This window comes from Aptenodytes forsteri, unplaced genomic scaffold (assembly GCF_000699145.1).
Source record: "Aptenodytes forsteri isolate BGI_AS27 unplaced genomic scaffold, ASM69914v1 Scaffold8, whole genome shotgun sequence".
In the NCBI taxonomy this organism is placed as follows: domain Eukaryota; kingdom Metazoa; phylum Chordata; class Aves; order Sphenisciformes; family Spheniscidae; genus Aptenodytes; species Aptenodytes forsteri.
The window spans coordinates 13,405,938-13,430,635 of record NW_008796218.1 but is presented as its reverse complement, the minus strand read 5'-3'; the positions used below and the strand labels follow the sequence as shown (position 1 = coordinate 13,430,635).

General features: G+C 36.4%; 1 protein-coding gene across 1 annotated transcript in view; it reads left to right on the top strand.

Annotated features, from left to right (window-relative positions):
• LUZP2 (leucine zipper protein 2) overlaps positions 1-24,698 on the top strand; it is a 204,765-nt gene that overhangs the window by 147,923 nt on the left and 32,144 nt on the right. The window contains exons 8-9 of the mRNA XM_009288871.1: positions 11,293-11,367; positions 15,438-15,602. Of these exons, the coding sequence (XP_009287146.1) occupies positions 11,293-11,367; positions 15,438-15,602 (240 nt within the window). The remainder of the gene's footprint in view (positions 1-11,292; positions 11,368-15,437; positions 15,603-24,698) is intronic.

The following is a 24,698-nucleotide window of genomic DNA, read 5'->3' as shown; positions in this document are numbered from 1 at the left end:
TTCAGTTTGGGCAAAAACTGTTTTCTTAGGAGACTATGGAAAATAAAAAGGATGTTCCATATTCTCTGACTCCACAGAAGGTTCAATTATATAAGTGTTATTCTTTCACATGCTCATCTTGCTCATCTAATTTTTTTTTTTTAGAAACCTGCAGCAGTTCAACCTCTTTGTAGTTCTGCTCCTTTGGTCTATTCTATTCTATTAGCCTTAGTAGTAGAAAATGTTTTCTTATGTGTCTTGAATCTTCCTTACTGAAATTGAAGCCAATTAGTTATCTTACTATCTCCCGTGGACTTGGAAAGTAGATTTTTTTTTTTTTTAAACCCTTCCTTTAAAGCAATATTTTGCATATTTTGAGATTATTATCCTGTGTCTCTCACAGTGTTCTTCTTTTTTAGATATGTAGAATTTTTTTTCCAGTCTTGCTTCTCAGTACATGTTTGCATACCATTAATGTTGGTCACATCTGAACTTGTTTTCTTTGAATGTGTCCATTTTAAGTGCCCTAAAATGGACACTGAAGTCCAGCTGGACATTTCACTCATGCTGAGCAGAGCAAAAGGATTTTTGTAGTCTGTACCCACAGTGTTCTTTGCCTTTTCTACAAAAACATGACATATTCAGTGGTGATATCATCTTGAGTCATTCATTCCTACTGTTCTATATTCTGTATTTGTTTTATTGATTATTCCTGTCTGTAATTAGCATCTTATACTTGTTTGTAGTGAATGTCATCCTATTTTTTCCAGTTTGTCAGGATAAATTTAGATAAATCCCCTCTTCTATGACACACGGAGTCCTGGTTTGATGTCACCAGAATATTTAATGAGTATATGTTTAGTTCACTGTTCAGTTCATGAATGATATATATACCAAATAAAACTCTGTCCCCTAGAGAGGTAGTCTGATTATTCTTTTCAGTACTTTTCCAAAAATGAATGTTGTACTAATGCATCTATAAGTCATGACCTCTTCAATTTCTGTCTTTCTGAAGATGGATATCACACGTATTCTTTTCCAGTCTTCAGGTTCTTCAACCACTCTGCTGAATCTGTAAGGAACTTAGAGCCTAATACCATTTCCTAAAGCAATAAAAGCGATGATGCACAAACATGACTAACAGAAAACAATCAAGTGAAAATTCTTATCAATCTGTAATTGGACAGATTCGTAGTAGAGAGAAAAACAATATTTTGTCTAAAACAGTTTGTCTAAAAATTTAGGACTACACCTAAAAAAAGAGGTACTGTGTACCATAACATTTAAATTTGGCTGAAAAGGGGTGGAGGTGGTGGTGGAAATAAATCATATATCAACCCAGCAAAAAAAAATTAAAATAATTTGGGGAAGAAAGGCTTAAATAATACTTTGCATCACAGATAGCATATGGAATTTGCCCCATTTTGAGTAATTATTTCAAACTATGATTTGTTCTCTTGTAGAAAAGGTCTTTGAGTGTAGGAGACAACATCATAGCTGCAAGTACTGCAAAATGCTTTTCTTCATCTTTAGCTCAGGACTTACAGTCTTTGTGCTAATATGACTAAACATTTGTGAGTTATGGATCCAGTGATTTGGTGGTTATACGTGCAGATCAGGTTGTCTACAAACCCAGAACTTACGGAGTGGTTTGCATTTCATGCTCTGGTTCCATTTGTATACATTGGTTTGTGCAAAGCCAGATAAAAAGACTGATGACATTTTTCTTTCAAAGCATTTGCAGTGCAAGGTAATTACAAAATCAGTAAAGTTATATGTTTAATAGCTTAATCGGTAATTAATGCTCTTTCACAGAAGTTGCTGTATCTGGTGATGTATGACAGCCAGGAGCACATTGCTAGGGAGAGCTGAATTTTTATGTTGCAGTGTGATATGTACAGCTATTACTTTGATGACTTGCTTGAAAATAGGTGTGTTTTCTTCAAGGTGTATCCTTGTTTGTCGAAAGTCATCAGGATGGCAGGAAGAAAACTGTAAGTGTATTCCTCAAAGCAATTGCATTGATGGCTGAGGGAATGAAAGTATAGTGTAGATTTTACTCATGTTAAAAGTTGTTGTTATGTGAAGATGATTCTATTTATGTGTGAATTTCTAGAATGCAGTAATTTTACAGAATTCAATTTTTGCTGTTTTGAGAATAATAGGATTAAATATGAACTATGTGCCAGGTTTTTTTTTGCTGGTGAATCTAGCAAGTCGCATCCTGAGGTGGATGACTGATGGGGTAGGCTGTGCAGGGTTTTTATGGGTTTACGTCATGAGTGAGAATTGATGTTTTCTTTGAGTCCTAAGATAAGGGACTGTGCGGTCTTCCTTGAGGCATTTCTGCTCTGTAGTATAATGAGCGTTGGACTTAGTCTTCCTGGTTTAGGATCCCTATAGCTCTTGCTGCATGTGGTAGTTCAGGCTTAGAAACTGCTAGATTTATTTTTTTCTTTCCAAGTGAGAAGGCTTATGATGCTTTTTTGTTGTCTGTTTGGTTGGGTTTATAATGCTTTTGTTGATTATTCACTTTGGGATTTTTTTTTTTTCCCTTGATCAAGTCAATATGTCTGTAGACTTTTAGATATGTAGTTGGATGTTGCCTACTGTTGGATGTATAATTTTGGTTATCGGGTTATCAATTATTTGTGATTAGATCTGGCTGCTTATTGGATGTAGAAAAATGCTTTAAGGCAGAACATTATTGAGTTGTTTTTCTCAATAGAAGCTGAGGCCCCTGGGAGAGACAGAAAATTGAAATTTGCTTAGTTGATTTTTATAAAATATATTAGAGCTTTTGCATAAATATCTGTGGTTGATGTTTGGGTGGTAAGAGATGGCATGATTACTTTTCAGATAGCGATCCTGTTGAGATAATATAGGATAGGGACCATTTCCTCATCTTCTGTTACATGGTCTTTTATCACTGCATGGTAAGTGAGTACTTGTTTTCATGAAGCACAATTTTTTTTTTTTTTCCTTAAATTTGATTTCTTTTGTAGTAGGCAAGATTTTTTTTTTTTTCCCCCTGAATGGTTGTACAGTGTATTTTCACAACATTGACACAAACATATGAAGAAAGTCTTATCTAGATTATGTGTGTTTTGCTTAGGAAGTAGATGTCACTGTTTATCTTGGCATCTTTTTGCTGGTGCATATTTTCCATTTCAAATGCCATATTTTAGCATTTTTGTATATTGTTGCGATGATATTATAAACATAGTAATGTGTTATTGTTAGCACATTATGTTAGCATCACAGGAGGGGTCTGAAGATCTAGACAGAATTGGCTGCTGAAAAATACTTAGAAGCTGTTTGCAGACATGGGAATTTTTTTAATATAAAGAGATAAGTGACATACAAGAAGGTGGAGGGATGTCATCATACATATTTCCCAGTAAGGACATTGGATTATATATTAACATAATTCATTGATGTCCTTATTGAAACAAATCTCCTTCTACTATTCTATTTTTTTCATGGTTTCATGCAGTTTTGGCAATTACATATTTGCGAAATGCGTATATTGTTTAGTAATTCAGATCTATTAGTTTATTGCCAGTACATTTTTTACAACACAGTTTTGAGCATGAAAAACTGTTGTAACATTTTTAATGAACTGAAAAATCCAATTAAAAAAGTTTCTGTATGGCCCTGATGAGGATATGGCCTTAAGGATATGGACGTGGACTTGCATTAGATGGTAATGCAGTCTTAAATAGCTGGTCTGAGTTACTGTGTGAGACAAGGCTAGCCAACAGCCAGCGTGAGACAAGGTTACTTAAATCTAGCAGCAGCAGCTCCACGTTTAACTGGCAGCGTACAGCTATTCAGTCAGCTTACAGACCTGGTCCAGCCCCCGCTAAAATGAGGAGAGGTTTACTATTGTTATCAAATTGAAATTGATTGAGACTTTGACTGACGTTTTCCAAATGGTTTAATTATAATAATGATTTTGAGTGTGCCCAGTAGGGTTGAAAAAATTAAAAACTTCGTCATGTAAAGTATTGAAAAATTTCAAACTGCCCAAAGATCAGAGAAAAAATAGGACTGAGAGAAAGACATATAAGAAGCTGAAAGATGAGTCAAAGCCTCATCTTGTGTAAGCATGTAGCAAGAAAAAGAGGGAATGTTTCCTATGAAAACTGTGGACCTGGATCCATGTGTGTTACATGTCAAAAGGGGGCAGGATGTTGGATGAGTAATGCCGATGCCAGAAGTACACTTTGAGAGCTACTGTTTGGGCACAATCATTTTTCGTCAACATTTAAACTTCTGCAGTGGCAGGTGCTATAGAAATTGCCAAGAAAAATGTCTTTTTCTAAAATATTAGAACCGAAAACTTTTTAGGCCGAGGAAATCGGGACATGATGTGCCATCAGCCTCCGTGCATTAAGTGAGGGAACGGTCAGACACAAACATGACAAATTGTGAAAACAAAGAGCAGGCGCCAGCCACAGCGCCCATGCGCATTGGCTTTCCCTGGAACCGGAGAGGCCGGAGGAGCAGCTAAGGTGGTACCTTGGGCACCAGGTCTTTGGTGGCACCTGGCACACATTGAAATCCAGAACCAGCCGCTCTCCTAGCCCTGGGGCTCCTTGATGAACCATGCTGTGGGGTGACCGCTTGGAAGATCACCAGGCTCCAGGCAATGAACGTCTGGAGCACATTGACACGTATGTCCTAAATTGGGTGTGCTTCCTAACAGAGGCAATTTTGAATACCTCGACATTTGTTCTAAATCAGACTGAAATAAAAATGATTTGAGAGGATAGTTCTGCATCACTTAGTCTCCCCCTTGCTTGATCCTGTTTTCTGGGATGTTGCTGACAGCAAATTCAGAGCCATCTACATGATGATCTGCAGCATGAAATTCCCAAAATAAATACAATAAATTTAATCTGCATTTTGGGAGGGGTTTTGAGATTTCTGTATTACTCGTTGTTGGCTGATTTGGAGCCGCTTTGCAATAATGAATATGCCGGTGTTAATGAATGCTGTATGTTGGATGTTTTAGATTTTACTTCATTCATCAGCTGAATATGAGGCAATCTTTTTGAAATTGGAAGTTTTAAGATAGTTATCTCTTGACAAACACTTTTAAGTTAGGTGATATTGCCAGATATACTAGTTCTGTTTTCTTTGTTTTGTATTTTCCTGGCTGAATTATGCTCTTGACTGGAATGGTCAAATCTTAGAAAGAAGCCCCCAAACCAAAAAGTTGAAGCTCTGGGCAAGACGTGAAGTAATCATCCCGCAAAAAAAGAGGAAGTAAATGTTTCCAGTGCACTACTGACAGAGGTGTAGAGCATTCTGGTATGCCTAACATGAATTTTAAAACGCTTACCCCCTCAGTGTTTGTTCTCTTACTGCCAAAATAAGCAATACAATTTTTTAAAGAAGACTGACTTAGAAAAGAAAGAGCAGCAGGTTGTTGTAATCATGTGGATCAGTTATCCATCAGAAATAACAACTGGGGCTAAAACCTAAGGCACTCTGGCCTAATCTGAAGGGAGGAAAATCCCCTACGGGAGATAAAAAGGCAGACCAGGCACAAAGGTGGGTGTTGTGGCTTTTCTCTTTGTACGCATCGTCTGAGCATGTTTCTGCAGAGAAACAGTTATTTTCCTGTAGTTAGAGGTTGAGTACTTTATTAAAATCCTAGCGAACTGCTATTTTGCTTTCATTGTAACGAGTTTTATGTGAAGGAAAAGCATGAGGGTTGGGGAAGGAAAAGTGAAATTTCAGCTAATAAAAAAGCACAAAGGTCTTATTTCCTTTTTTTAATGTACATCCACAGTAGTCACAAATGAGAGATAAAAGCATTGTGGCAGTAATGAGCATTAAAAAAATGTACAAGCTGTGAGACTTTGCAGAAATGATGTTTTTAACTGACTTTTCTTCTTGTTGTAAGTGCTTGAAATATAATACAGATGTTGCTGAACGTCTGGGTTTTGCTGCACGTCTGATTAAATGGAATAGCTGCCAAAAAGTGTTATTCTCGGTTACATTTAACACCTTGTGCTACAGTAAACAGTACAATTTAGAAGCACAAGTCTCTGTTTTTCAGAATAAGAACAGTAGAATACTGTTTACCAGATAATTTATTTAAATTTCCAGTTGAGTGGTTTCTAATTAAAAAGTTGTCTTAGTTAGAAAATATAATCAACTTTAAAATAAAAAGTTGTACAGAAAAAAAAATATTTACTTCAACATTTATTTAAGGCTTATGCAGGAGAAAATGGAATTCAGAATATCCAATCTATTTAACGTGTGATTAAACATCAGTTAGTCAATCATGTTTTCTAATTAAGCAGAATGTGTGATAATTTTGTCCTCGATAAACAGCAATCCTTGTTATGAAATACAGTAAGTCTTTCAAAGTTTTGTAATAACCAAATAAAATCCCCATTTATCTTGTCTTGAAGTGAAGAAAACCCCGTCATGACTATGCTTATCTCTGCACGTGTGAGTAATCCTTCTAATGTGAAGCCATAACCTAGCCTTTTCTGGCAAAAAAACCCCTTTGAAATTTTGTATAAGGAGAAGAAAGGGAATGGAGTAATTTCTTTTCCTGAGTATTTTAAGCAGTTACAAGTTTAAAAAAAAAAAAAACCAACAAAACACACCACACAAAAAACCCAGCAACAGCAAAAGCCATCACTGTATATTTATATTCCATGTGGACATGCTCTATAAAGTTTCTGGGAAAGAAATGCTAAAAAGGCTTCTAAAACACATTCTTTTTGGCTGCGCCAACAAACTTGCAGTATTTGTAATAGCTGTACAGCTGTGCAGCCCCTGTCACCCGCCTGTCCTGAACCTTAACCCTTAATTGTTCTGGGGTGGAATTCATATCCCGCTATTACCATGGAATAGAACTGGGATCAAATAAGACTGAAATGTTAAGATGGGCACCACTCCCTCTCCTCCCTCTGACCCATGCAGCACACACAGTGTTTGATCGTGCTACGGGGTCCTGTTTCTGCCACTTCTCGAGAAGGAAATAGGATTTTTTTTTCAACAAGTCATTGTGCTATTTGGTTTGTTAAATCATACACAGAAATAGGATCACAGCCTGGTTTTGCTGACCTGTACCTTCAGGAGAAGCCTTTCAGGAAAAAACTCACTTCATGGGTGAGAAGCTTTAGGTTCTGTCTGACTCCTGAGAAGAAATGGGAGGATGTGGAGGAGATGTCTGTGGAAAAGCCTATGGAGTAGCCAGGTTTGGGCAGAAAGTTTAGATCTGCCGTTTCAGGATAAAATACCAACAAGAACACTTAAAGGAGCTGTATTTGGAACTTATTTGTAAAGTACTACATCGTTATCAACAACACATAATCCAACAGTAATTTATTCATTGTATTTACGTGGGTATGTTTGTCCCAAGAAAGATCATTGCAAGGATTAATTTTTTAGAACAAACAAAAGGTATAACTTCTCCAAAGGTACACAAGAGACCACTAGTGAATGTTCTTTTCCTTCTCATGTGACTAAGGAAGTGTGAGAAGTGTAAAGCTTCTAGCCACCGTTTTTCAGATTACAAAACTACCCTTTCACCCCCCTGTTTTGTTGGTTTCGTGTGACTTTGAGGAACATGAACATCTCACCTACCGATATTATATTGATATGATATCTATAAATTCTTGAACGTTCAAAGTCATCATCCCAAAAGCATGCAGGCATTGCCTTCTCTTTTTTTATTTATATGCAGAAATTCTCTCCAGTCTGAATTACTCGTTATAAAAAATTCTATGTCAATTTGGATTTCTCTCTGTCTACTTGAAATCAGACTAGTCTTTTCTCTTTGCTTTCTATACTTATGCCTGGAAGAATTTAAATATGGGCATTTTGTGTAATGTAATCCACAATGACTAAAGGTAAGTACATTCATTTAAGTGAGTTAGAAAAGTGTACTTCACTGACAGTAATTGCTTAGTGCAGTCTTTCAGAGGATGAAAAAATGATTTATCTCACTGTTTCCTCCGTAAGACCCTATTCTACAAGAATGCCTAAGAGAAACTTAGCATTTTTAAGTTTTTCCAGGCTATGCTTTTTAAAGGCACTTTACTCATCAGAATTGGGCTTGTGTAGTCCTACTGGTATTTTGTCCTTTTTCTTTATTCAGTATCCAAGCCACATTAATTGAATTAGGCTCCTTAAAAAACTTCTAAATTAAAACAGCAGTGAAAGTATTGCAATATGAATTCAGCCTTGATAGAAAAAAATTTTCAGAAAAAAAATTGATTATTCTTCAGTTTTGGGATAAATATCACTACTTTCAAATGAGTGGTTCATCAAAAATGCTTTTTTAATGCCAGGATTTTAGTCTCACTTGATGTCAGTTGGATTGATATCACTGGCCTATTGGCTCAGTAATCTGTGAAATAAAATAAATATACATGAAAGTTACAGGAAAAAGTTAGTCCATCAAGATATGACAATATTACCAAAAATAAAAATAAGGCTTGATAAATGATGAGTTCAGAAAGACTTTATGGATACATGTGAGCCTGTCCTTTGGAAGAACACCTTTTCACCATAAACTGAAAATGTTTTACTTGATGTGAGCGGTGTTATGACAATATGTTAAATTAATTAATTCTTTCTAATGGCAGGCAGCAATTAAAGAAATTGAACACTTTTCCTCCAACTTGATTTTTGATATGGTTGCAGTTTCCAGTTTCATTGAGTCCAATGTATTATATAGCACCAGACATTCCCCTGGAAGGAAAGAAGCAGCAGTCACCTGTAACCATCATTACCTGCTTCCTATCAACTACCCAGATTTTCAGATGCCTACGTAATGCATGTGTTGAAGAAAACCAGACATCCTGAAGTTCATAACTTTGGCTCTGGTATTCCACTGATTTAAGCTGTAACACAGATGGTGCTGAATGGAGAAGTTGCCTAGTTGTCTGGCCCACACCACGTGGCAATCCATCATCTTCCATGCGATTCTAATCCTTTAGCAATGCACACCATCAGAGATGCCACCCTGGCCTCTCATTTATCATGTAAACGTTATTTTGTATAATTTCTCTTTTAATGGCAATTTAAATTATTTAATTATATATACTGGTTTTCAAATCTCGGCTCTTATTAATTTAAAATGTATTAATTTTTATAAATGTACTGTAAAAATAGTTTAATAAGTGAGAAATTACTCGGTCTAGTTCTAGTATCTAATGAGAACTGTCTCTGCCTCAGGTAGAGCCAAGCTTAATGTTCAGTCTTTCAAACATTGACTGGGACCATTTTTATTGTGAGTGATATTATGTACTATAGTAACAAATGCAAATGTTACTGAACTCTAGAAAAATTCTTATATGTTAGTAAGTTTTTTCTTTAAGAAGTCAGTCATAAGTCCGGTTAAATTTTGCAAATTCTAATGAAATGGAAGGATTCTTTCTGTATTGGATGCTCTGTTGCCAGACTGAGGAACCAAACCAGTGGTCTGAACTGTGTGTGGTGTGTGTGGTAGTGACTGGTATCGGGTCTAAGAAACGTGATGCAGTGGAAATTAGGGACTGCATTCACAAGAGACTGCCCCGCCTCTGAGCAAGCAGTTGACTTCTGCTTTGAAGCAAGATTGCCTAATCATACATAGTTTTGACTAATGAAACTGTGGCTGCTCTGATAAATCTGCAGATAAATGCCTAATCCTGTTTTAAAATGCGGCTAAGTAGTTCTTTACATGAGCGGGGAACTGGGAATGCCAGGCTTTTTGTCATTTTATCAGCCAGTACAGCCTATGCCTAATGCTAATAAACATCACTTGAGGTGTCTGCTGAGGAATATGGGCTTCCCTAAGCTAATACACGTCGGCTATGATATGTGCTGGAAGTACTGTCATTGCCCCAACACAGAGACCGAGTTAACCGTGTTTTGTGGGGTTTATGCTAAACAGCATTTATGTTGCGTGGCTATACATTAAGCTATGCTACAGTCAGCAGAGTCTTGAAAAGCCTGGCAAGAAACTGGTATCTGGCTGGGGATGAACTTCGGAAACCTGGTGAGCATGGGGTGGTGCTGAGGGAAAGGGTGCTTGCAAATATTTGGTCAAAATTCAAATGTGTTGCTTTCTAACTGAGAAATGAGAACTTGATCTAATTGTTCTGCATGCACAAAATGTGCATTATCTAATCAGAATTTCAGAGAGAGAGGATAACTGGTTACCTCAGTGTCTTTCTCTATGGTTCCTTTCATAAACAGGGAAAACAACTACTGGGCAGTTTTTGCAAATACAACAGAAAAGAAAACTGTACTTTATTCCTTTTGGTTGCATAGTAATGTGCTATTAATGATGGGGACGAGAACTGCAGGAATCTGGGAGCTCCTGCTTCCCTAAAATGGAAAGTTTTTGCAGAGAATATATTTCCCTGAAGTGAGCAGTCTGTTTGAGTGTATTTCCCTAAAATGGAAAGTTTTTGCAGAGAATGTATTTCCCTGAAGTGAACAGTCTGAGTGTATCTAGCTCCTAGGGAAGGGGAGAGAAAATCATTATCTTTAGTTACTGAGGATTTAAAAGCATCTCCTGAACACTCAATACATTGCATATACATTGTAAAGGCCAGATCTCCTCCAGAAGGACTTGCAGGAGAATAAGGTTATGTCATACAAAAAGCCAACACTCCTTCCACATAGGGTGCAGACTGCTTGCCTGACCCTGCCTTCAAATGCAAATCTCCCCAAATGCTTTCTCACTGTGTAGTTGCATAACTAGCTATTCTTGTGAATTTGCCTTTCCTATCTCTAGGGAAGGAGATGGAGATATGAAGCTGGAGTTAACCTCTTGTATACCAGCAGACAGTAGCATTTCATAAGATGTCTGCATGCGTGAGCGTTTGGGTGTTCTCTAATTTCTCTGTTTATGCCAAGTTACGTTAATGTTAGCATCTCAATGTTTAAAACTACAAAACAGTATTTCAGATTACAAAAGGAAGACAGATAAATGAACAAAATAATAAACTGTTTGGATACTTTGAATTTTCCAGAAGGATATTATAGCATAACTCTAAATACTGTATAGTATGGAATTGTTCTTGCTGCTGACATTGAAATTAGAGTAAACTTTCATCCACATAAATGGAGCAGATTTGAGCCCAGTTCCCACATAAAAATACACTTTTTCTCAGGAAAAAAAATATCCCTTGAGGCCTGGTCTTTTTGCAAGTAATTCTGACCCAATTCATATATATTACTTTTAAAATTTATATCCTTTCCTCTCTCACAGGCACTGCATGAAAAATTATGAAGGAAAAAAATGCATTGTAGATTACATCAGTTTGTTCTTCTTTATTCCCACAGGCACAACAGCTCACAGATCTGGAGCAAAAACTAGCAGTTGCAAAAGATGAATTGGAAAAGGCAGCCCTTGACAAAGTAAGAAGTGTAACGTAATGTAAGCATGTTTGTCTCTGTCAGCTGTGAATGTTTCAGTGCAATTTGACAAAAACAAATGAAAGTCTTGCAAAGATTTAGATGCATACTTAATTGCATGTACCTGGGTGTAATGCTACCGAAGTCAGTGGAACTAATTATGATGCATGAAGTTAAGTACAACTGCAAAGTTATTTAAGAGGAGTGCAACCAAATTAGAAAGAAACATCTCAAAAACCCACAGAAAACCAAATGCTATACAATTCTTTATGTGCAAAAGTACACTAACAAGAATGTGCCTGTAACCGATATGACTTTTATCTGAAGTGTAGTCATAGCTCCAAGTAGGATGCAGTATAGAAATGGGTCAGTCTCTTGTTAGGGTGGATTTGATGTGGCAGAGCTAACTCTTCTTTGGGCAGAGGTGCCCACTCGTGTCAGGGAGGCTGTGGGGAATCCCAGGAAGGGGACAAAGCAGGACACGTTCACTCCTGTCAGCTGTGCAACAGGGGAACTTTCTTCTAGATTTAAGGTAGCTGGGAAGAAAATATCGTGCAATAGGGAAGCAGTTTATCAGAAAGGAAAAAACTTCAGTATGCTATCAAATACTACTTTTTTGGTTTGGTTTTCTATTATTTTCAGGTTCCATTAGACATTTTAGAAAAAGTACGCCCCTTGCACTAAAAGCATTTTTCTTTAATCTTCCAGACTGCAATCACTGAAATCATCCTCTTGAGTGAGGATTTCCATCCAGTGTTGCAAAATGTCATCTATGTAAGCAATGCTCACAGTAGCATTATTCAAACTTGTGTGCGCATCTGGTGATATATCATGTGTTTCTTGTTAGTACACTAAACTGAACTGCTCCACATATTAATTTAAAAATTAAGCATGTTCCTTCTTTGCTCGTATAACACTCTCAAACATGGTCTCTCACTAGTGCCAATATACTGTCTGTGCCAATGGCAAGAGAGCAATGCGTGTCATAAATACCTTCTAAATGCAGTTATTCATTACAATGCAGACAGTTGTGAAGGAGAAAGCAAAGAATATTTGACATCAGGAACTTTTAATGAGAATGCTATTAAGGAATTCTGTCTGCAAATCAAAAGGGGATTTGCAGCGCACCCAACTGACTTCTCTGACTCTCTGTTTCTTTCCTATTAAATATTATAGAATTTTAATTTAGGGCTTAGTTATGGTTCTATAGGCTTACCAGAAGCCCGGTGTCATCTTCTTGCAAATCATCATCAAGAAGGTCTTTGGATGGCATCATTGCTTCCATGCTGCAAAAGTGCAGTGGAAATGGCAAGCAGGAGTAAAAAAAGCAGTGCAAATCAAGGAAAAAGACAAAGTTCATGCCAGTGAGAACTGAGACAGTTTTATAAGACTAGAAATATCTGTGTTTGACTAGCTCTAACTGCAGAGTAATAAGACCATTTAAGTTGTAGGTACCTTTTTTCCCCCTGGTTAAGAGCTTTTCTGTATGAACTATGAATTGAAAAGAGTTAGAGACGGCCAATGGTCCATCCATGTCTTCAGTGAGGACTATGGTCTTAACTGTTTTGACAATGGTAGCACAGTTTCAGCTAAGCAATGTGTAACTGGAATGGAAGCAATGTGTAAAGCAATGTGCATTTTTGGAACGTGAGCTGTATTTGAAATGAATAATTGAGTGATTGAATCTCAAACTGTGCCTATAAATAGGCATTAACTTGTATTTTTCTTTTGGGAGATTATCAGACTTTTCTATTAAATATTAGTTTGTGCTGACAGTGGACATAGTGTCTCTCATAAGTCTACATCACAGCACTTTTCTGGTTCCTGTGATGGACCCTTGGATGACTGACAATTTTTGCATTACCACAGCCCAAATTATACTATATTGAATCCAACCACACGACAAGAGTATAAACAGATCTGGGAAATCTGAAGGCATGCACCATATCTTGGCAGTATTTTGACCAGCAAGCAGCCTATTTTGACCACATTCACATCTATGCTAGGTTATCGAGAACTTTATCAAACGGCATCCCTGGTTCCAATAGTGTTTCCTTAAGTTGTACGCTCGTGCTGCCCATTTATACATCTCCTATCAGCAAAGTCAAAATTGAATTTTGCTACCCACAGCATGAAAACAAAATAACCTGTTCTGCTTTTACCTTTGGAATGGCAAAATGGCTGGCCGTAGCCAAGGCAGAACAAGCACTGGATGGCAGGCGTGGGAGATGAGAGGACAAGAAATTATCAGAGGGATTTCTGGACAGGAGGAGTGTGGTTTCACATCATTGTGATTGGCAGGGAGCACTAGGGCCATGTAGGGCTACAATGGCTGAGTCCGTATCTTCAAGCAAATTTACCTAGTCTGCTACCTCTGCCAGTTTGGTGTCTGAGCTTATTTTGACTATGTCAGATAGTGATTTATGTTCTCTGTGCAGTCACTTCTTGAAAAGGTAGGGGAAAAGACATATTACGTGAAAAGAAGTATGCCAAGATCTTCTGTTGTCAATTAGAAATTAAAAGATCCCTGAGTCAGATGGATAAAGTAATCCTTTCCCTTTCACATTGCCATTAGGTCAGAGACATATCGGTCTGACTCAAGGTTCATACATTTTAATAAGTAATTCATACAAAGTGCTGTCCTCTTTGATGTTAATCTATCATTCCTCCTCACTGCACACACCTTAAGGGAAAGACATTCAATTTTGTATGCAAACAAACCAAACTCCATTCCATCTCTCATTTCTTTGATTTTCCTTATTGTGCTGTGCATTAATAGTCTTTTTATGGTTGTCTTTGATCCTACCATTGAAATGTACCCTACTAACTGTTTTTGTTTGTTTATTTTTAAAGAAACACTCAGATCTTTCCCAGTTATGAGATACATTCCCTGGTTCCAGTTCAGGGGAAGTTTATCTGATGTAAAACATGGAATATTTGTCGGGTTCTAAAAAATACTTGTTTAGCAAATAAACTTAAGCAAGGTGGTGTATGCCGAATGCCATTGCTTAGAATTTGTATAACTGTGAAATATTTTTATATTGTATATGTAATATTTCACACATGTAGTATGTAATGTTACTTATACATATATTTTCCATCAACTTTTGCCATGGTATAACTTGATTTGTGTATCTTCAAAAAAATTTTTGAAGATTGAAATGTGCTGATGTAGCCTGTATTTATAGGCGCGTTCTTAATATAAGGAAGAAGAGCAAGATGGTTTTTTAAGGCCAAATGCTGCCTAACTCCCCCTGGAATGAGTATAAGGAAGTTGCCTCAATATCTAACATTTGACTCCAAGTGTCTTGCTGTGATGGAGCAAAGATTTAAAATGACATTTCCTCAGAGCTGTAGTTATCTCACTGTTCTTACTGTCTCAGCTTATTTCAGTGACAGACTGCTATTTTCATTAATACATCTATCTGTATTTCTGTGAGTAACATAGCGGTGTTCTAACATGAGTTGCAAGCACTTCACCACTTAAAAGTTTTAGTTTGCCTTGATGGACAGTAATGGATCTGGACAATCATATTCTTAACAGATGAAAAGACATATGGTTTGTTTGCTGTACGCTGCAACAGCGCAATATGCTCATGAGGGAAGTCATCTTTGTTGGATTAAAACCAATCTTTATAACCTGTGGAAAAATACCAATTATTCTGAATATTTTAAACAAAATTCCATGCAAAGTCTGTGTCTGCAATACTTGTGAATGTTTACTTCTCTGTAACTCTTACATGTAAAAGTCTGGACACTGTATGATATTTGGTAGATTGTATTTTTGTTTCTTTTCAGATAAAATACTATTTAATAATTTTTTGCAGTAACCAATGGGGATAAAACTGCATGGAGGAAAGGGAAGAGTGCAATGCCTTTCTAGGCAGTTTGGTGTGTGATGCACAGTAACCTAACCATTTAAAAAAACTGCTTTAAACAACCTTAATTTCTTCCTTTAATAAGAAAAAGCAGCAGCTGCTCATAAATGTTTGGTTTAACGCAGAGAGAGAAAGCAAGCAATTCCGTTCATAATAACACATCTTAGAGAACTGATGATTTCTTGTTTTCCCCAGGAGTCCCAGCTGAAAGCTCTGAAGGAGACCGTGCAGCTTTGCCTGTCTTCCGTACTGCACAATCAGCCTCCCGCTAGGAATCTTATCCCTTCAAAACCAGCTGAGAAGCTGACATCCCCAGTTACAAAGGGCTCAAAAGTTCCATTTCAAGTGACAAGCGCCAAGGTATGGTTTCTCTTTTTTTTAAACAACTTTGAAAGTTTGTCCTGTAAGAGCATCAAACTGGAACTAAGGAGGATTTTAAATTCATTGAAAGATTAGGATGAATTTTGAGGATAATTCTAAGCCTGTTTCTGATGTCAATAAACTGGTAAAATTGGGAAGCAGCTACTTTTTTTGCTGAGGAACAAAATTTTGTCTATCACTTGCTAAATGGACCATGTCTGCATAACAAATCTACAAGGAAGATGGATTTGCACCTAAAATAAGTGAGGATGCTAATTCATAGGATTACTTACCTGTCAGGCACTGATAGTGAGTTTGTGGTAATATAGCACTAAACAGTAAGACGGTTTTTGCTTATCGTGTTTTTTTTTTAGTGAAAAAGGCTGATATGAAAACATAAAATAGTCTGGGACACCCAAATCAAATTTGCTAGAAGAGATCTATGGAATTGATGATAGGCCATAGTGAATATTCCGGTCATGCAAGATGGGAAGGGCAGTTTAGGAGAAAGCATGAGACAAAAAAGTTGATGAAAAGTGTTTTGGTTCAATAGAGTCAAGCATTTTAATACAGTCAAGAGTTACAGTGATTAACAACTGTCCTGATAATTTTCATCTCCAGGGTTGCATTTTGCTCATGTATTCAACTGATTCAATAGATCTAGAAGAAATCTGTGATTTCAGTTAAAAAGGAAGTTTTACAGAAGAATGACTGAAGGACACTTCAATGTCCTCCTTAAATTCCAAAACTCTTTCCTGAAATATGAATAGGAATTGCTAACCCATAGTCAGTTTGTAATTTTTATATGGCAGCTGTTGGTATTCGCTATTAGTACAGAGGCTGAAGCCGAAAATTAGTGATCTTTCTGTATGTAATTAAAATTGAAATATAATTTCGGAAAGCAGATTATAATTATAAAACTGGATCTCACATTGCTACTCTTACAATAATGATTGTCGGTTCCTTAATAACTCTTTTATAGGAAGAAACCTTCATTCCCAAAAATTATTACCTCTGGAAACAAAGCACTGTATTAATTAATAGCAGCACATGGGGATATTAGTGCTAATTTAGATTAAGATCACTGGTTCTATGTTCTGCAAGAGAGCGGACACTTCTTTTGTAGGCCATGTAGACTGAGCTTCACTCTGGGATCTCAGGAGCACATTTCTCCTAATTAATGCGGCTGTAGAATTGTCTATCTTGGTCTTACTGTCCTTCTCTTCAGGTTGGAAGTGTTTGTGCCTCTGTCATGAAAGCATAGGTGTATTGAAGGGTAAGGCCCAACAAGCCGCTCTGCCTGTGTTGAAGATTGGCATAGGGTCAGAGCCTTTGAAGCATTTGAGGTCTCCTTGGTTTTACAGGTGTTACTGGAGTGCAACGAAGGAAAGGGGAATGCAGTGTAGAGATTAGAATTAGATGTTTGATATTTGACTGAAACACAGAATAGTCTTCCTTCTTTTTTCCGTGATCGTACAGATTTTGTGTTTAATGTTCCTGTTTGTAAAATGTATCAGTATTTCCGTGCTCCAGTCTTTTGAGAAGCAGCATTAGTCCTCTGCAACAAGCCGCTCTGCCTGTGTTGAAGATTGGCATAGGGTCAGAGCCTTTGAAGCATTTGAGGTCTCCTTGGTTTTACAGGTGTTACTGGAGTGCAACGAAGGAAAGGGGAATGCAGTGTAGAGATTAGAATTAGATGTTTGATATTTGACTGAAACACAGAATAGTCTTCCTTCTTTTTTCCGTGATCGTACAGATTTTGTGTTTAATGTTCCTGTTTGTAAAATGTATCAGTATTTCCGTGCTCCAGTCTTTTGAGAAGCAGCATGTAGTCCTCTGTGTCCAAAAGTGCCTGGATTAGTTATACTGCCTCTTTAATAGACATTGCTCACATTTCTCTGCACTTGGCATATGCCATGAAAATGTCTGAGAAAATAATGGTCTGCAATCCTCTTCTTCCACACATTGACACCTCATTATTATAAATCTGTGCATTATCTGTGATTATAAAACCACTGAGATCTGCTACTGTGAAATAGGTTGTCAAAGAATCATAGTCAGTCCAGAATTATACCCTCTGCACTTAAGCTGTATTATAGAAGGCTTTTTTTTATGATGACATCCGTTCTTATGTATTTTTTCCTTGGTTTTTTCTTCCTCTTACAAACCAACTAACTACAGATGTATAGCTTTCTTGTTTTAATTAGATTTGCATAAGCATTTCGATATAGCAGGCTAGTATTTTTAGGTGACTATAAATGTGTGTGATTACTTAAGTATGTTTTCATATGTAAAAATGGGAACTTTAGATGAACAGCACTTATGCATCTTATGTCTGATAAGCAGCATTTTCACCTTCAGGAAAGAAATGATGATTTGTCTGGTAAATATCTTATTTCAAAGATATTCTCATCCAGCCTAAAAATTGCTTTCTAATAATGTCAAACTTATTTTAAATCCATTGAAGGGCACATCATACGGTGTCTGATACCTGTATCACTTGGGGACAATCATCCTTGGGATTGGGGTGCTTCCTGCTTAAAAAAAAAAGAAAAAAAGCAAATAAGTAGGTTGTATATTTGTATTCATAATTGGTAACCATAATACCTGAGTGCTTGTTAGAGATAATATTTAACACAAGAACGTGGTATAGAAAGGATAATTAGGAAAGGAAATTGTAAAATTTCTTGGGAAGGTTCATTTTAAGAATTGACTTTTAAGTGAGGTATTTTGGTCTTTCTAGAGAATGTGATATAAAGAAGCATAAACCAGGCTTAAAAAATCAGTGCAGATCAGTGCATAGAAGTGCCTGAATCAGTGCAAAAAAGTTGTTGTTCTGGATAGCTCAGTGATTTGGAAGAGTGGGTAGTAATGGGAAATTCTTACATTTAAATCATAGAAAAAGTTCTCAAAGTGTTCAAAGGCAGTATCAGTCTGAGGTGGGTTTTGTGACTTGTCTTAAATGAGTTAATATTTACGACGTACAAGAACGTAAAATATGGAATTTAGCATTTGAATTGGCGCTAGTATTTCAGACCAAAACCATTTTACCTGTCATAACACCGATACTGGTGCTGAAAGCATTGACCATTACAAATGGATTTAGGGCGCTGTGCATACAAGTTCAGTGACGCTAGCAACTAAACCCAAGCCTAACCAGAAGGCTGATCGTTAAGCCTGAACTATGAGGTCTTTAACTTTCTGGATTGTTGACAATTATTTTTATTATATAGTTTCTTTTGGACTGTAATGTCGCAGCAATAACCATTCTGTGTTCTGCCAGTGGAAAATACTTCCAAACTAGTTGAGAGTTGTCGGATCTGGCTTTTGTTGTAGCAATTTCCTTGCCTCATTCCCATCACAGAGGTGATGAGGAAAGAGAAAAATGAAGAGAAAGGAGGAGGACTGAAACTCTGCTTTCCTTTTTAATCTCCAGATGAGTGCCTAAGGACCTGGGTATTTAAAGAGATTGTTAATGGATGGAAACTGTAACATTTACTAGGCTGCCTGCTGTGGGAAATGTGGGTTGGTATAATCTGTGAATCAGAGCACTGGTACTGACTTCCTATTGAGGCATTTTCTGCACTTACTGTATCTTAGCAGAATAAACTGTGAATTTATATGGAGTTAGTAGATGGAATGCATTCTTACTCCATTTGTTTTAATTCCTCTTTCTGAAAAAGGTTAACATTATACCTTATAAAAAATAAAAATTGTAATAATAGCTCTCCTTCAAATATCTTTGGCTGTGCAATGTAAAGATACCTGTGCTCCACATGCAACAAAATGAGCTTTAGTAACACTGTGGAAAATTAATGTCAAACCAAAATCAGAAGTGAAACAGAAGAAAAGTCTATTTCCAGTAGCGAGGCTGAATACACAGGTGATGGGGAACACAGTGACACAGATACCTGAATAATAGTGACTAGTTTGCTCTATAGTGTTTTTGCCTAATGCAAAAACATTGCTTCCTGTGTTCCCCAAGTTAATTCCTTCATTATAAATGCCCTGTGTTTTTTGTGTATTTTGTGAACTGCGCTATTTTAAGAGTGGAAATACGCATGAATTTCAAACTGTGAAGAATAACACCCTCTCCTATATTGTACATAGCGTAGGTGGAAAGACCACCTATGAATGCCACTTCAGCGTACTAGTCCTGATGGAGGAAATAGAGGCTGAATAAGAATGAGAACAATCCTTCTGTAGAAATGTATAGCACAGTCTGAAAGGGGAACTGCCACTCCATTTTTAAAAGATTTAAAGATCTCACAAGAAAATGCATCACTTTTGAGGTAAAAACGGCTGCAAGGAGCCATTGCCTCTGCCTCACGTATATTATGAATACTGTGGACTCCAGCATACATTGATCAGTGTAAAAATTCAGGAAAGCTAAAGTACTGTGGGCCATCCTCCTTTTATTTGGAAAGAAGTACTTCATTCATTCTCCAGCAAAGTAAGCTTGGGGAACTTTCTATCTTTATTAAGCCTAAGAAAATGTTCTTGTTGGAGCAGGGATGAGGAGAGCTTGTGAGGCTGTTCAAAGAAGGTACAAGCCTGGAAAGTTGGTCAAGAAACAAGGTACGCCCTGAAAAGCATTTTGAAATGGCCGTATAGGAAATTAAAAGGCTGTTTTTTCTGTGTTGGAACAGAAATTATGTATTTAGGTTAAATTTAAACTCACAGTTATTCTGAGTGCAGAGATACTTAGCATCTACTGCAGACACAGAGCAAGGCTGCTGAAAAAATAAGATGATCGTAGTGTCAAGAGTCTTAGCTTCTTCACTAATTTCATCAGGGGTTTTGAAGTTTTTTAAAAAACCTATTTATAAAGGATCTATGGTTTATCTAGGAAGCCAGAATATTTCTTAGGCTCTAGACCTTATCCGTTTCATTCTACAAAAGTAGAAATGATTGATATAAATATTTATGTAAAATAATAATATAATAGTTAATTATTTGTACTAAATATTAGTTATACAATTACTATCATATTACTGATAATACTGTAGGATATTATAATTATATAATTGACTAGAAATTTGAAAAACATTAGAGTTATGTGTGTGCATTTCTTCAAAATATACATACACACTTTGAAGGAATGAAGAAATGTTTGGAATGTATAGGTTGGAACCAATCCATATTTATGAAGACTGAACAAAGGTTTTTTTAACTGTCTTTTGAGAGTGTTTTTGTAGATCCTAGAAAACTAACAGAATAGCTTCAGATTAATGAAAAATTAACCAGCTGAACGTAGCAATATATCATCTCATCTCTCTCCCTTTGTAGGTCAAGAAAGAAACCTAAATCAGAACAAATTACTTAAGGAAATAATTTCTGTTTTCTAATATCAGAGCTATTACCGTTCATAAAATTTATCATAATATTCCAGTATAAATGAAGGTTCTGACCCTTTGAATAAAGCAATTGCAAATTCTTTGCTCAAGAACCTATGAAAAAACACAAATATAATTATGGACTTATTTTTGTCCTTATAGGAAAGATTAAGATGCTGAAAGCTTTTCTAATGTGTGTGATTATCTTTACTCAGGGTGACCTCTGTATGACATGCTGAAAAGATAACCTGGAAGTTACTTCTCTTTAGGCATTACATTTCAAGCTGGCATTATGGCATTATGCCAGGAAGCACCTCAAATCTTGTGTGTAGTAACCCCACTCCAGAGACTGAAAGATGGGCAAATGGACTTCTGAAAAATAAAAGATGCTAGGCTGAATTTAAAAAGATATTAGTGAAGTGAATTGGATATCTGAAATTCACAATATGTACACGCCTTTTGGTAACATAGTCTCTGTTTTTGTGGATTTGGAAAACCTAAGCATTAAAATGTAAAATATTTGTGTCTGTTCTTTTCCAGTTTTGCATTCCTGCGTACTTCCTCGCTGTTGCCTGAATCATTCTCTGCATCGGTCTGGTATTTCAGACCATGAGGGCAGAGAAAGGCTCTAGTAGTCAGGTTTTTTCCTCTGTTTTCCTGCTTTCTTTCATTCTCCTGTTCTTTGTTGCTAAATACTCCTCATCATTTCTCCTAACTTACTACTTTTCAGCGTTATTCTCTCATTCTGTCTAGCTATGTATTCCATTCTGACATCTATTCCTTCCTTAAACTTAAGAATAATAAATCAGTCTCATTAAGCTATTTCTTTTCCTATAAAATAAGATTCAGATCTCAGAGAGCAGTGGGTCCAGTGTTGTCCGAGGCAGCTTTGTGAAAGTTTCTGTTTCTAAAAGATCGTAAACAATAAGGTTAGACTTGAAACAATGACGGGTTTTAAACAAAAATTGTCTGTTTTGTTTCCTGTGATGGTAAATGAAAATTCTATGTAATTGTGAAAACCATATAGAGTAAATCTTTTCATTTAATTGAACTCCAGGATAATACAAACCAATACAGATATAGCATGGCGTGCTTGGATTTATTTGGAAACTAATGGTGTGCTCACAATTGAGGAAAAAAAAATAACTTTAAAAGTTATCTTCATAACTTTATCAGAGGAAACAGAGGTTGACCCTAAGGGCAAAATATATAGTATCTGTGGTCAGCTATAAGTAAACAGCAAGAGCGTTGAGGGCAGTGAATGGATTTGTGTTCCATTAAAGCCTTAAGAAGTCTGCCTCTGTGGTACCTCGGTGCTTCTCTACTTTTGTTGCCTGAAACTTTGCTTCTGCCAGAGCTAACGAGATATCCCAGCCACCTGCGGTTTCAGTCACCTGTAGATCATTGCATTCAGCACGGGGATTGGAAAACCGTAATTAAAAAAAGAAAAAGGCAATTACTAAAGGTAGAGTCAGTCACATTTTGTAATACGCAGTAATGACATACAATCATATAACCCTTTCCTAATGCATAAACATTATCAGAATAAAATAGCATTGAAAAATCACACTATCCATTGTTTTAGAATTTAATTTCAAAGAGAGTAAGGAATACGTGTCTCCTTCTAAGGTACTTACCATAGAAATGTAAGGCTAATGTGGTAAGAAATTTGTTCTTAAAAAGATAAAAGGTAATTTAATTGCAGAAGCATGACTAGCATGACCTATTTCTTCATGTAAGTCTCTCCTGTTCTGCTTTTTATAGCTGTCTTTGGGCTTATAGACTTTTATTCTCATTATGATCAACTAGATGCCAACCATAGTCTTGAATCATCATTGACAATAATACATACAAGTATGGCAACTCTTCCTCATATCTTTTATTTCCAGAATTTGCTTCAGATTGAGTATGTTTTTGCTGTTGCCTCAGAAAGCTTCCACGGAACTTTTTCTACAGCCCTTTTCTTCAGTGACTAATTTTTAATAAAATTTTATTACATGCTGGAAAACATTTAACACCAGAGATCATTAAATTGAAAGCTGAAGCTCTTTGCTTTTATTACTTACTTTAAAGAAGTCTTCATTATTGGCACATTATCTTGATAGTAAATTAGTTTTAGAGGTTTTTTTCAACTAAGTACAATCAAGGGAAATTGGAAAAAAAGCACCTGGCATTTCTTATTTAGTCCATAACCCAAAACCAATATCATTCTCCTTCGAGTTTTAGTGACACGATCTTTATAATTATCTTCATTTCATTAACTATTTGACCTCACTCCTCTTTGTTACACAGTGTAAGTAGCTGGACTGGCCCATTACCCCAGGGTTCAACTCTGAAATTAGCAATGGGCTAATGGGCTGAAGAGGTAACTGGTAACCATTTATTCCTGCGCTTTTTGTGGCTGTTAACTGCAGGTCAGTTTGGCTGTGTATGAAAAAGACTCCAAAATTTCACTCCAAATACCCTCTTTTTTAATTAAGGTCTTTACTTATCAGATGTTTCTATAAAGTCTCCCACAATCTAGTACATAATATGTCTCAAAAATATGTCTCAAAAATACTGTGGGTGGGTTTACCGCTTGACAGTGGTTGAAAAGGAGTATGAGTATATCAAGTTTAAATTTCTTAAGGGATGTTTTAAATAACATAAAAAACCAGATTGTTAGGTATGGCTAATGGTATCGCGTGGACCTGGGGACTAGCACAGACAGCTTACCTCCGTCTTCTGAAACTCTGCTTCAGCCTAAAACCAGGCCCCTGTGCTAGAGCAGCCTCAGGCTTGCTGTGACGTTCAGCAGCTTTCTGGACAAGCTTACTTGTCTTTTTCTCTTTCAAAAGTGAGAAAGAGAAGATGCCCTTAATTACTTTTCAGATGTTATTATTTTAGAGATATCTTTCCTCACCTACTCATATCTCATATCAAGTGATGTTTGTTTTTTTTTTTATGTTTCTCTCTCTCTTTTCATCCCGCTGGTGACAGTGGAGATGATGGGGGAAATGTACAGTATTTCTAATTTTAGTTAAAGTTGCGTTTAGCAGAAGAATAGTAACACATTGTTTTATCTCGTGACTTTCCTAGCTGATGTTTGTTACATAGTCTGTTAAAAAATATGCGTATGTGAGCAATGAAAATGAAACTGAATTTATGTGCCTTTGCAGTTGCATATTAGTAAACCTATTTTAAGATTTGTTAGTCTTAGCACTTTTTTCTGCTAATGTTACGTGTAAAAGACGACACGAAATGTGCAGAGGATCTAATTAACCATTTTAAGTGGCTTACAAACTTGAATGTAATTGTGAAAGTACTCCCAAGGGGATTTTGCTACCCAAGCATATATTAAGGATTTATTTGAAAATTATTAATGTGGGTATCCTGTATACAATATGTATTGTTAATCTACTGTGACAAAGTTTCACTTAATACGTGTATATGGAGCCAAGTGGGAAACATTAGAGATAGTTAAGTGATCTTTTTCTTTGATTTGAGCAAAGATGTGATTTGAAAAATATTCACAAAGAAAATATTGATTGACTCTGGGAGTTTTGGTTATTAATAGGAATTTTCTAGCAATTTGACTAAAAACATTGCATTGAATCATAAAGCGTAAGAAGTGCAGAATGGGCTGGTGATAAACCCAAGGCATTCAAGTTCAATTTAGTCTTGAGCAATTTAGGAAATCACCTACTGGCCTACACCTCAAGTCTCATCATCTTCCAGAATTGTTAAGCTCCCCTTATTCTACATTTATTATTTTATGTTA